The sequence below is a fragment of the Mizuhopecten yessoensis genome, unplaced genomic scaffold (genome assembly GCF_002113885.1).
Source record: "Mizuhopecten yessoensis strain PY_sf001 unplaced genomic scaffold, ASM211388v2 scaffold8381, whole genome shotgun sequence".
Taxonomy (NCBI): domain Eukaryota; kingdom Metazoa; phylum Mollusca; class Bivalvia; order Pectinida; family Pectinidae; genus Mizuhopecten; species Mizuhopecten yessoensis.
Window position 1 is genome coordinate 1,040,304 of NW_018407519.1, and position 14,739 is coordinate 1,055,042.

General features: G+C 34.1%; 1 protein-coding gene across 1 annotated transcript; it reads left to right on the forward strand.

Annotated features, from left to right (window-relative positions):
* Positions 1–7,506: 7,506 nt before the first annotated feature.
* LOC110455775 lies at positions 7,507–13,147 on the forward strand. Its single transcript, XM_021506135.1, has 5 exons — positions 7,507–7,665; positions 8,533–8,663; positions 8,986–9,062; positions 9,473–9,580; positions 12,995–13,147. Exons 1-5 carry the CDS (start codon positions 7,525–7,527, stop codon positions 13,129–13,131), a joined length of 594 nt encoding a protein of 197 aa, XP_021361810.1. The 5' UTR covers positions 7,507–7,524; the 3' UTR covers positions 13,132–13,147.
* The last annotated feature ends 1,592 nt before the right edge of the window (positions 13,148–14,739 follow it).

Below are 14,739 nucleotides of genomic sequence, written 5' to 3' on the forward strand. Positions count from 1 at the left end.
AACAGGAATGGCTTACTTCTTAGCTGTACAGTAATCGGAAACGATTTCCATTGTCCTATCCTAATTTACCCTTTCTTCATAGCAACGTACCTACTTCAACAACCTACGGAGACCGGAGTTTACTTGTAGCAGTTGATTCTATATCTAACAGCGTACTCAAACTATCTCTTATATACATGTGGGATATTAACTGATGTGGTACAAGTCGTTCTTCTAACACTTTTACCATGTTGGAAACTACCTCAGACTTCTCAAAATATAAACAAATAATGTTTTGTACACATAAAATGAAAATCATTTCTAAATTACAAGCCAAATTTTGAAATAATATATATCAAATAAATATTCATTAAGTTACATATTGTAAATGTACTGCAAACTGGTATTTCGTGTTTTTAGTTGAATTTAAAGTGAAAAAAATAAACATGTCTATGTTTATCTATCTAAATACATTCAGAACTACGCTATATCTTTAATGATAATAATTATAATAATAATATACAACATTTATATAGCGCCCTATATAATTTGTAAAATTACTCAAAGCGCTTTGTGGTAAAATAAAGTAACTGAAGAAATGATTATTTAGAAAGATGAACGTGAAACACACATGTGAGATCACTTTTAACATTAAGTAATAGATGCATGTACATTATGCCAAAATTGTAATGCACTATATAGCTCCGAGAGACGTGAATATTCCTCAAAGTTGGATAAGTAATAGATCGTATTTAGAAAAAATGCAAAATGTAGCTTTCACTCTTGGTCAAGAAAATCCTACCACACAGCAAAGAAGACGTTTCGTGACGTCTCCTCGAACGGAATCTGTAATCGTACAACGAATAGTAGAAAATATTGCAGATAAAACGATGGGTTGGGAAGATGATGATGATGAGAATGATGATGATGATGAGACTGGTTATGATACTAAAGATTCATTCGAAACTCCCAGATTACAAATGTCAACTTAAGCAATGAATTGCATAGATGTGGCAGACCAACTGGTATAACTGCCACATGTGTCACAGACAAACTGAATGGTGCGCTAATTTATGTCTTTTCCAAATTTCACATTTCCCGCTTATTAACGTCAGGTCTGGTCAATATCTAGAACGGCACAAAGATAACAGTTGACGTCACGTGCTATTTCCCATACAAAATTGAAAAGACTTAAAAACGCAACTTTTGCAAAATAATGTCAATAAAAATGATGCTAACATAGATTAGTATTGCATTAATGTATATCAATTTCATAAATGCGGAAATTGTGTACAATTAATTATCTATAAACGATTAAAAATTGACATTTTATAGTAAAAGCATATTCACATAGTAATTGCATGCAAGAGTTATCGTTCCGGTTTATGACGTCACACTAACAGATAGTTGACATGACACCAGGGCTCGTATTCATGAAACCTCATGCTCAAGCATGGATTTTGTGCTCAAGTCTAATTTCTTGTTCCAGTTATGAATTATTTAAAAAATCTGATTTTGTTAAAGTTTTGGAGAAAAATTGAAGAAACTTGAAGCCGAATATTGTTTTCGATATTTAAATTTGACTTTTTGATCGTTGACATGATTTAGATGGGTTACAAGAAAGCTGGCTTGAACACAGAATCCATGCTTGAGCATGATAACGGTTTCATGAATACGGGCCCTGACTGAGTCTACGATTAGCAACAATTATCAGGTGTTTTCTTTACTTTAAAACGTATTTCATGACAATTCTAGCTATTTCCTAAATCGTAACTATTTTAAACCTGTAGAATAACTAGAAATTGTTAAATAACTTCAGCTACAAGTTTACCGGCATTTGATAGGGTTGTCTAAGAGCTTGCAAGGAGACATCTTCGGCTATGGCCAGTGTATTTTCAGTATGGAATCCATTCGATATGATATCTTGTAATATATTGAAGACAGCCCTTGGAATGGGCCCCATCTTTAAAACAGATGGAAACAAACATCCCTTTTGGAAATAACTGAGAGCAGTCAACTTGAAAGCCATCTTGGGAACACGTCTTGGGAAATAACTGGGGGCATCTTGAATAAAGCATGCTGGAAAAAAGGGACCCTCAAATAACATGACATCTCTCGATGCGTACATTTACGCCCATTGGCTATCGCCTTAGCCGAATTGTGGATCCAATTAACTATAATTATATTTCTGAATCACCCTAGCATTACAATATAATTAAATTCTGATATTTAAGTTCAGTTTTATTCGTTCACTCCGACACACTTACGTGTGTAACAAGAGGTCACATACATATAGTAAATATGATACATGGCATGTGATAATAAGTACAAAATTACAACATTTTCTGCAAATAATGATAATTGACTATAGCATAGTTACATAGAGAAGGAGCACAACCTGGTACAGAGATTAAGTTAATACTTTGTCAAGCTTTTCTAGGAATCTACAAACTTTTGTGTACATTTTTACATTAAAATATATTAAACAATCCTTGCATTTTTATTTGACTTGGATAAATAAAAAATATTTTGATATAACTGAATCACTTTCACATTTAGTAATGGGTTTAGAAAGGGTCAATCTACAACCGATAACATTTTTGTATTGTATTCCTTAATCTCAATATATTTTTCAATAGAAAAAAAGTTATTGTACGTTCATCGTTTTTAGTAAGGCGTTCGATTCTGTGTGGAGAGTTGGTCTGTAGAAAAAGCTCCAAAAAAGCAACATTACTGGAAGGAAAAAAAATCATTGTTATTTTTACGTTATATGATAAAATCAAATCATGTGTTAAAAACGGATGTGAACATTCGGATTTGTTCAATTGTGATATCGGTTTAAAACAGGTTGTGCAATTGTTCAATTAACTAAACTACACTAAATACCTGATAGATAACGACCTGACTTATGGTAACCAGGTTAAATATACATTTAACTTAACAACACTAAATACCTGATAGATAACGACCTGACTGATGGTAACCTGGTAAAATATACATTTAACTAAACTACACTTAATACCCGATAGATAACAAGCTGAGTATTTGTTATCAGGTTAAATAAACATCTAACTAAACAACACACAAAATGTGACTTTAAAGACAAAAACGAAAACCAAAACAATACAGCGGTTCCCTAAATGATACATGATAACAAAAGAACCAAAAGTAAAACATTATTATCAGATATCATTGTGCAGAAATAGTGGTTTGGAGGGGTTAGCTCAGAGTCATAAAACTACGATGGTGAAATACAATTAAGCTAACAAATGGGGTTGGAGATGGTGCTAATGGAATTAGTTACAACCGAAAAGAGAGCTTCAGAAACCGTTTTATGAAAGCCCTAACTTTTTCTTAACGCTTTCTTTTTATCACGGATACAATAAAATTGATAACATATATAATAATATATATATTCTATTACAACGCAGATACAAATGAAAATGTTCTATATTTCTCTTTTGCAATATACATGTCTTTCTTTTAACATTTAATCATTTCCAATTTCTAACCATTCGATTCATTGTCTTCGTTCAGAGAGTATAATAGTATTTGATATATCAAGCTATAGAAGTTCTCGTAATTTTTACATTAGTCAGAAATATTTCTGATGTGTTAGTATGTGCAGTTGACTTTCAACTATATTTGAAATTGAATTATTTTTGTTTATTAAGTGAATCCACCTCAAGATCAATTATAAGTATTGCATTGCCCTGTTTTTCTTACAATATGGTGGGGATAAATATAACGGGTCTTTGACATCTACGCTTATAAGCTTGCCAATATTTCTGACAAGTACAGACATGATTGATATTTTATATTAGCCATTAATGAAATCAATTAGTAACCTAATTGACGATTTCTAAAATGTTGGACACGTGTTTTGTTCACGGTTAGCAAATAAAGGTCAGTTGAACGTATCTGACTATGGAGTACTTATGTAATCAACTATTCATCCATTTACTAGCTTCTCACAATCTATTAAGACACATTGTACGGTTTAAAGGTTTCTATTAACACGTATATCACCACGACAAATGCCTTTTCCATGTATTGAATTACATGTGAACAAACCCGTTTGGGATGAGTTTGATGAGTTTGGGATGAGTGATCATTTCGTTGCAAAATGGTCTTAGTTTCCATGTTTTTGTTGTGTTTTTTTTACTTACTACCTTATACAGTTTTGATCACAAACAAGAATTGAAAACAAACAAACTTGACCTTTATTATTCATACCAAACTGATGAATCTTTTCCAATTACTACCTCATCATTATATGCCTCTACTTACAGACCATGGACCGTTGTTCTTTACCAAAAGTGCGTTCCGTTTGCGTTTCGTTTGCGTTGTGTTTCCGTTGCGTTTGCGTTGACTGTTTGATGTCCGTTGAAACTTTAGCGTTGAATGTGCGTTTTGCTGGTTATGTAAGAAAACGATCGATAGCTACATTTTGTATGTACAGGTTAAGTTAAGAATATATATATATATGTATATATATATATATGTATATATATATGTGAGTGGTGAAATGCTTTTTTATCCCAGAAAAAAAAAGTTATACATGTATGTATAATAAAGTTTACAAATTAAAACAAAATAAATGTACAAATAAAATAGATAAATGCATGAAATAATCGGTCGGGAGTTTAGCAATGACTTATATACGAGTATTTGGGCAGCGTCGTGTGCTGATTGATGCATGCATGTCTATACACGTACCTTAATTGGTCAGTAAAATTATAAGTAGCAAATTATTCAGTTATTAATTATTAGTATATTCTAAATATTGAATTTTCATATTTATATTATTCTGTTCATTTGAATATATGAATCAAAACCAACTAAATCTACAAAAACTTTCATCACTTCATGCATTGGCTTTTAATAGACGAATCAACACTTCGCATGGTCATGTAAGCGGCCCGCAAATTATTTTTCCGGTTAAAAATCGTAGCCTCCTTCTGGTTTCGATGTAAACATTCGAATGTCAATATTGTCGATGGATTTTCCGATTCTTTGGTATCGTTTTATAGAACATTTTTATATGAATCTTACCATTTTAACTCATATATGAATTAACCATGGATCCAGGCGACAATCTGTATCTTCAGACGAAGTTAAATCATGGAAAGTAGAACCTATGTAGCTGCGTTAACGTCGCTTTCTGACGACGAGAGAATTTGTTATATATTGCGGCCGGGGTAGGGGAGGCCGGGTATTAATATTAATACTAGCAGCTATGAAGCAGTTTTTGCCCGTTCTTGTCAGACCGTGGACTTACTACGAAGGAGACAGAAGGGGAGCAAGTACATTATGTTAGGACGTTCAGACAATGAATATCAGTCAAGTTTAAACATCATATCAGTTGTCAGAGCAAAGCAAGTGAGACAATATCGTGAAATTTCTTATGTCAACAGCTGGATCTAACTACAACTCAAAAATACTTAAATTGAGCATAAATTAAGAAAAGCTTATCAGTATTTTCATCAGACTTGCTCAAAGAATTGTTCTACACTATACTGTTGGAGATAGCTTGTGTGCGCCGTGTTCAAAGTGTACGCCATATTGATGAACATAATATGTGGGTGTGTGCATATCATGTATGTGCTGTGATTCATATCAGTATAGAATATGTGTATGAACATAAACCCAACAATTGACTGAAGTTGACAAATCTTTTATTTCTTCACAAACTCAAAATTGGACAAGTCCCTGTAAATAACAAGATGTAAACATGATAAACAAAATGTAACCATGCTAAACAAATGTTCAAGATAACATAATACAAAATACAATACAGATTTTGTAGTATTATATTTTCTTAATCGTTCTGATATGCGATGCATAAATGTACTATATATACTTTTTAAATCTTAAACCACTACAAGGAAAATGTACATATTGAGGGAAAGGGCTTTGTAAAAGTTGGTTTAACTTAATACCATTGTTAATTAAAATATACAGGTATATAAAATGTAAATATACAGGTATATAAAATGTACAGGTATATATAAAATGTACAGGTATATATAATATAAATATACAGGTACATTGTATGTTTAGTTTTTAAATAAACTCCAAGCAGGAATCATTTCAGGCATTCATTATTAATTAAATGACTGAGTTTTGGGAGGAAGGGTCCAAACATACTGACATTGATTCATCAAATCACTCTGTAATAAAAATGTCAAATTCAAAAACATGTATCATACTGAATGCAACTGCTTGGATCACTTTTCCGTATTTCAGGTATTTCGTGTAGTTTAGTTAAATGTATATTTAACCAAGTTACCATCACTCAGATCGTTATCTATCAGATATTTAGTGTAGTTTAGTTAAATGTATATTTTACAAGGTTATTCGCAGTCAGGTCGTTATCTATCAGGTATTTTGTATAGTTTAGTTAAATGTATATTTAACCAGGTTACCCTCAGTCAGGTCGTTATCTATCAGTTATATAGTGTAGTTTAGTTAAATGTATATTTAACCAGGTTACCCCCAGTTAGGTCGTTATATATCAGGAATTTAGTGTAGTTTAGTAAAATGTACATTTAACCAGGTTACCCTCAGTCAGGTCGTTATCTATCAAATATTTAGTGTAGTTTAGTAAAATGTACATTTAACCAGGTTACCCTCAGTCAGGTCGTTATCTATCAGGTATTTAGTGTAGTTTAGTTACATGTATATTTAACCAGGTTACCATCAGTCAGGACGTTATCTATCAGGTATTTAGTGTAGTTTAATTAAATGTATATTTAACAAGGTTACCCCCAGTCAGGTCGTTATCTATCAGGTATTTAGTGTAGTTTAGTTAAATGTATATTTCACCAGGTTACTATCAGTCAGGTCATTATCTATCAAGTATTTAGTGTAGTTTAGTTAATTGAACAATTGCAAAACCAGGTTATTACTAATTATTCACTATGCTTTGATAACCAGAATACTAAGACACAAATGTACTGCGACATTAGATATCACTATTTTGATTATATTTTTCTTCCTGTTGGTAATTTCCCTTTCATTTATAATGAATATCTATGTATTGGAGCCTTGACAAGTACGCTTTTAAGATTGCTATTGTCTGTAACGCTTGCAGGTAGAGAGATGACCGATATGTCATCTCGTCAATTAGTATAATCAATTTGTTACCTTTAAGATGATCTCATATCGTATATGTTGTATATACTGCAGAACTAATGTGCTTTAATTGGTTTACACATAAGAAGGTAAAAGTCACGTGAGGGACCTGAGGGTGTAACAATTCATTTGATAGCTTTGTTAGCTTAATTAAGTATTCACATAATTACAATCGGATATGTATATAAACAAGGATGTTGATTTTTTAAATGACACAATTAACTTGTATTCCTTAAGAGGGAGATATTATCGATTCATGTGCTTTTTATGGTGTTGAGGAATATATTAAGAGATACAAAATGTATCCTCTTCTCTTGTTAAGCTTTCCCTATGTTAGTTGTACTGGAATAATACGGGTATATAAACCAAGACCTAACTTGAAATTCCAACATTTGTAAGACGACGAAGATGACGGCTGTCCAACTATTCACATTGATCATCATTGGGATGGTTTCCCCCTTGTTGGCTACAGATGTAGATTTAGGCTTTCGATATCGTTTAACGCCATGTCCAACCTTTTCGACGGGTAATGCCTTAAACGAAACCGAGGTAAGTCGTATATGTCCATCCTAACTCTTAACGACATTGGCATTGACAAAGTAACGCAATATCTTTATTCCGACATTAAACGCCACCACTATTAACAAGGTAACGCTGGTTTCGCTATTCAAACTCTTAATGATATCAGCATTGACAAGGACACGCATTATTTCTAAGGTGATCCGCGTCAGGAAAAAGTTAATATTTGTAAAGTTTTGAAAACAAAATTGTGAGGATAACATCACCATTTTCAGCATAAGTGTGCAAATGGAGAAAACGATGTTTCAAAAATATCGTTCCGCGTGGTTTTACAATTCATGGTATTCTCCACGGAAACCTTCTGTGGTACAAATATTGTTTATATATTTGTTCTCATTTGTCACAGACCGAGGATCTCAATGATCTTGAAGCCTAGAAGTTATTTGGAAGATATGGTATCTAAGTGGGTTTTTTTATCAATTGCGAAATATAGATGGAGTAGTACATGGATGATAAACAGTTTATCACTCAATGTTTTCCGGGTTTGTCGTTCGAACAACATCGCTCGCACGTGGATTAAATCTCGAATCCACCTAAGTTGGCCTTTTGATTTTATCCAAGTGATTGCGATGAACATTTTTTCTTGCGACAAATCCTGAAAACACAGTGTGGTAATCTATACATTTTTACCCTGACTGTTAACATCGTCAAGAGTGATTGAATAACGGTTATCTCTTAACATAATTCTTATTCCCCGGCTCTAGTATTTATTTCCATTACCAATCTGGTCGAGTTCACTTTTAATACATATCACAATATTCACTTTGTCTAGATGTAAAATGTCAAACAAATAGCAATTTAACAATTTATATTATATATATTTTTATGTTTCAATAGTTTTTGGGCACTTGGAACGAGATAAAGAGGACTAGTTTCCTCTTTGAGGATAACACAAAATGTGTGACAACCAAATACTTTGAACGAGGAAGCGGGGGTTTCTTTTTGGCATATGGAAGAATAATATTTTGGTAAGTATAGAAATGTGTTGTACATTTCACAACACGATGTTAACCACACTAACTTTTAAACAAGACTTATTCGTTTTGAATTTAAAATATTTCTCACGAACTAAATTTCTTGAAAGTTATTTTAACCCATGTTTCCGAAAACGATACTTTAAGAAACATTATAACATAGTTTCGTTTTAAGAATATATTGATAGGTGTCACTTCTTAAAGATAAATAAAAAAAATCTGAAACTAATTTGTGTATTATAAAGTGAATGTAAACAGCAACACAATTCGTCGAAAATGCTCAAAGAGAAATTGATGATATCAACAATGCTTGCAGGCCCATCTCGTTTGAGAAGACGACAAGGATACGGCTGAGGCCTAGGATGGATGAATCTTACGAATCCGAAATAAAAGGTTTGACTTTTTTGTTACTTACTAAGCAGAATTCTGAACATGGATGTAAGAAAGATGAAAAATAAACATAAGTTTTCTCATATTAAGATGCCACTTACATGTATTAGAACTCCTTTTTACGCCATTCAAAGCTGCAGATTTTCCGTTCAGACGCATCAGATTCAGATCCTTATACTATCAGTCTAAACTAGCTACCTAATCAACACAAGTGTCTTGGGCCAACTGTGCTACAGTTGTATCCAGAACGAAATTAAATCCACAATGCAGTGGCACAGGAAAACTTTGGAGTCTTGCCGGCAAAACTTAAATTAAGGGGAGATAACTGTTTTTACGGTAACATATGATTAAAATATGTAATATTCCTTCATATCAAAGTTATTATAACTATTATCCCTCTATAACTTTTGTAGTACAAAATACATGGATATCGCTGGGAAACATCAGAGTCCTATATACAGACTACACCGACATTGCAGTCACCTATTCGTGCAGAGACCTGTTTTATGGAACAGCAGTTGGTATGTATAAAGCAATATGAAATCTCGTAGAGTTTTGCGAGTGTGTGTTTGAGTTAGAGGTAAGTATGTAAGTATTTTTGTCGTATTCGGTTTCTTATGTGTGTTTACGTCCTTTGGCTATGTGTGTTGTGATGTGTAAGTTTTGTGAATGTTGATGTGTGTTGTGCAACGGAGTTTTCTTATGCTAAAATGTGTGTGTGTGTGCGAGTTAAGTGTTTTAGGATTTTTGGCAATATTTTAGTTTGAGAGTATGGACGACGGTGAAAAGAAATGTGTTTGGACGTTTTAGCTTGTGAGTGTTGATGTATGCTACGCAAGGCATTTTTTGGTTAATGTAGATTTGTTCTGATGGTATGAATGTGTGAAGTAGTCAAAATGTGGACGGTGATTGTGTAGGGGCGTGATATCAGGTTTCAGATATGTGTTGACTGTGATTGTGTGTAGAATGTTGTCATGTTTCAGTTAAATATGTTGACTATGATTGTGTGTGGGATGTTGTCATGTTTAAGTTAAATATGTGGACTATGATTGTGTGTGGAATGTTGTCATGTTTAAGTTAAATATGTTGACTATGATTGTGTGTGGAATGTTGTCATGTTTCAGTTAAATATGTTGACTATGATTGTGTGTGTGATGTTGTCATGTTTAAGTTAAATATGTTGACTGTGATTGTGTGTGGGATGTTGTCATGTTTCAGTTAAATATGTTGACTATGATTGTGTGTGTGATATTGTCATGTTTAAGTTAAATATGTTGACTATGATTGTGTGTGGAATGTTGTCATGTTTAAGTTAAATATGCTGACTATGATTGTGTGTGGGATGTTGTAATGTTTAAGTAAAATATGTTGACTATGATTGTGTGTGGAATGTTGTCATATTTCAGTTAAATATGTTGACTATGATTGTGTGTGGAATGTTGTCATGTTTCAGTTAAATATGTTGACTATGATTGTGTGTAGGATGTTGTCAGGTTTTTGTTAAATATGTTGACTTTAATTGTGTGTGGGATGTACACTCCATATGGATGATATGAAAAAGCACATGTTTCATTCTACAATAGTGGGATTATTAGGCGCAAAGGTTTCATACTGTAAGGATTGGATTAATAAGCGCAAAATCTACAGTCTACGAGGGCGGAATTATAAAAAAACACGTTACAGTCATATGGGTGGAATTATAAGGCGCATATCTTATAGTACAAAAGGGTGGGTTACAAAGTGCACAGATGACAGTCTAAAGGGATGGGATTATATAGCACACAGGTTTCAGACTATAAGGTTGGGATTATAACACGCGCATGTTAAAGCGTATAGGGTATGTATATAAAGCGCCCAGGTTTCAGTATTTAAGGATGGGATAACAAAGCGCTCAGTTAACAGTCAATAGGGGCGGGATTATAAAACGCACAGATTACAGTTATCCAGGTTGGGATTATAAGCACATAGTTTTTTTCAGTGTTGAAGGTTAGGTTTACAAAGCGCGCGTTAACAGTCAATAGGGATGGGATTTTAAAACCCGCAGGTTACAACTTATCAGGGTGGGATTATAAGCGTCCAGATAACATTAAAATAGAATGAAAATAGAAAGCACAGACCTTATTTGTACTACATTAGCATTGTAAGTTCATTCTACTTGATAGTGATTTTATCCGTAGTCTTACGTAACACGTACATGTCGTACGTTTTTACTTTTGATTTGTGTCTTATATGAGTAAATTAATACTATTTATATGTGATCGCACTTCAAGGCGCTTTATTTCACTTGAATTGTAAACACCGACACTTTGATTATACTTTAATGTACTTGAAGTGCCATGCCACTAAGGGCTTTGTAGGAAGGGATCCCAATCATCTCGCAATCTGCGATACAATATTTTTTTGAAAGTGATAGGATTAAAATGTATTTTCCGAATACAATACTTGTAATCACCCCTGTTACATGTAATGTTATTACGTTTTTATTGTATATTTTCCATATATTTGTCTCAATAATAGTTCACAAAAACTAATGTATGCATGCGACTCTAAAGAAAAGTTCTTGTATCTTGTATCTAGGTTACTGCTAATCATAGTGGAATCATACAGCACACAGGTTACAGCTAATCAGTGTGGGCTTATGAAACGCACAGTTTACAGCTAATCAGTCTTGGCATATAAAGCGCGCAGATTACCGTAATCAGTGTGAGATTATAAAGGGCATAGGTTACCTCTAATCTGGGTGGGATTAAAAAGCGCGCAGATTACTGCTAATCAGGGTGAGGTTAACAATGTCAAAGGTAACAGCTAATCAGGGTGAGGTTATAGCGCGCACTGGTTACATCTGATAAGGGTGAAACTATAAAGGTCACAAGTAGGAGCTATTTATGGCGTTATTATAAAGCGCACGGGCTACAGCTAACCAAGGTGGATTATAAAGCGCGCAGACTACAGCTGAGGGTGAGGTTTTGAAGCGAACTTGTTCAGCTAATCAGTGTGGGATTATAAAGGGCACAGGGTACAGCAAAACAGTGTGGGATTATGGAGAACGCAGGTTACAGCTAATCAGTATGGGCTTATAAAGTGCGCAGATCACTGCTAATAAGTGTGAGATTATAAAAGGCACAGGCTACCCCTTATCAGGGTGGGATTGAAAAGCGCGTAGGTTACAGCTAATCAATTTTGGGATTATAAAGGCGCACAGATTACAGCTTATCAGGATTAGATTACCAAGGTTAAAGCTACAACTTATCAGAGTTAAGTTATTTAGCGAACTGGTTACAGCTAATAGGGATGAGACTATAAAGGTGACAGGTCCCAGCAATTTGGGATGAGATATAAAGCGCACAAGTAACCAAGGTGGAATTATAAAACACGCAGATTACAGCTTATGGGGCTGAGATTATAGACCGCATAGGTTACAGGTAATCAGGGTGGAATTATGAAGCTCACAGGTTACAGGTTTCAAGGTGGGAATATGAAGGACACATGTTACAGCTTATCAATAAAGAATAATAAAGCGCACAGGCTACAGCCTATTGGGGGTGGGGGTGGGGGTTATACAGCGCATATGTAACATCTAATCAGGGTGGAAGTATAAAGCGAGAAGATTACAACTTGTAAAGGTTTGATAATAAAATGCACAGGTTACAGTTATTAATGGTGATATTTTAAAGGACACATGTTATAGCTTATCAGGGTGGGATTATAAAGGACCTAGGTTACAGCAAACCAATTGGATTTCTAAAGCGCTCAGATTACAGCTTTTCATTGTGGGGTTATAAATGGCACAGGTTAGCTTTTCATTGTTGGGATTATAAATGGCACAGGTTACAACGAATTAGGTTGAGATTAAAATAGGCACAAGTAACAGCTATTTACAGTTTGTTTTCAATTTTTCATTAAGATATTACTTTAAAACACGTTCTCCATTTCAGAACAAGCATGGATAGTCTCCCGAACAACTGCGGCATTGACATCAAACCAAGAGGCCACAGTTACTACCGCACTAACACCCACAGGACTCCTCTTGAGTGAGTTCCAAGCGGTTGACAACACCAACTGCGGACGATAACTTTATCGTGTCAAAACGCCAAGAATAACAACAACAAAACTTATTCCTGGACAGTTGAATATACACTTCATCTATGTATTTGCCATGAAATATAATGAAATACAAATCAATCGACTTATCAGATATTGTTATATTTTGAGTTATACGAAATCCAGCAAATATATAAAGAATAATACATACCTTTTTCGATATCACACCCAGTATCAACCCGAGACTGCAATATCAGCCCAAGGGCCGAAGGCATCGATATTGATCGAGGGTTGATATTAGGTGCGATATGGAAAAAGGCGTGTTTTATTCTGTTGATCTTTGTTTCTTAATGTTGAAAAACGAAAAAGTTCTAAACGGGTTGTGATACAGGTTTTGCGGGCTGATACGGGTTTTTGGGTGTGATACGGCGAGGGCAGATATGGGTTAGAGCAATTGTGTCGTATCGCGCATGATTTTTTTTTTATTAGTAAGTATGTAATAAATGTTGATACTATTCCCCCTCCCTCGCCCCCNCAACACACACACAAAAAAGAACCCCAACAAGTCTACGATACTCCATCAAGATGTAACGTGCTAATATGCTAATACATTTTATATTGCGATTGAGTTATTGAGTGTTAAAATATATATTGGCGTTTGCATCCTTGACTACTTGTGGTGGCTATTATAGAATAGGTGCAATATATTGAGCGCTTCTATTGAGATCCTGTAACGACACAGCGAAGATAAACACATACTTAGTTATTTGAAGATATATTTGGCTATTTATTAATATGAAGAACTTAAAAGACCTGGTGTGTATTTATATATATTAAAGACTACTAAGTGTGAAAAGGGTATACAACACAGTTAAGCAAAAATAATAATTCAGAGCGTTTCGCCACCTGTTTGCTAGTTTTTTCTATTAAAAGTATTCTCACTTTTGTAATTAACAAGTTTATAATGTATTAAATGAATTTTGTTTAATGGATCTATTTCTGGTTTGATATCCCCTATTAAACCCATGTGTTTTATAAACAGTTATTTGATTAAATTTATTATTAAAAATTCAAAATCAAGATACAACATTTGAAAATTGCCTGACCTGTGAGTCGGTATAGGCTCCTGGTTACTGTGCTTGAGATATTAATTAATGATGTAATAACGCTATAACATAGACACTGTAATTACCAACCCATATCAATCTGTACTCTATGTTAGTCGTAGAATAGTGTCAGCATGAGGAATAAAATAAATATCTATCATGCCACGACGTATTCAGAAATCGAACTTCAAGACTTGCACCATAGTTTAAAATGAACCAAAACAGATGTCGTCGAGAGATCGAGACACACCAACAAACAAGATATACACAAAATGTCGGAGGGCAACCACGTTACTAGTAGGAAAAGCTTTTTCTCTCATTTCCCTGTGTATAAGATAAAGCTGTCAATGGTAAGAAAGGGATGAAGGAAATTTCTTACTTGCATATCCGCATTTCCGGCTCTCTGACCCACGGGTCTGGATCGCTTACACGAGCAGACTGATGGGAATTAAATTGACCTTACGGGGTCACTCTATCGTTCGTGACGTCATTTTATGACGTTTTGGGGTCAGTCAGGGTCATTGACGTCATTT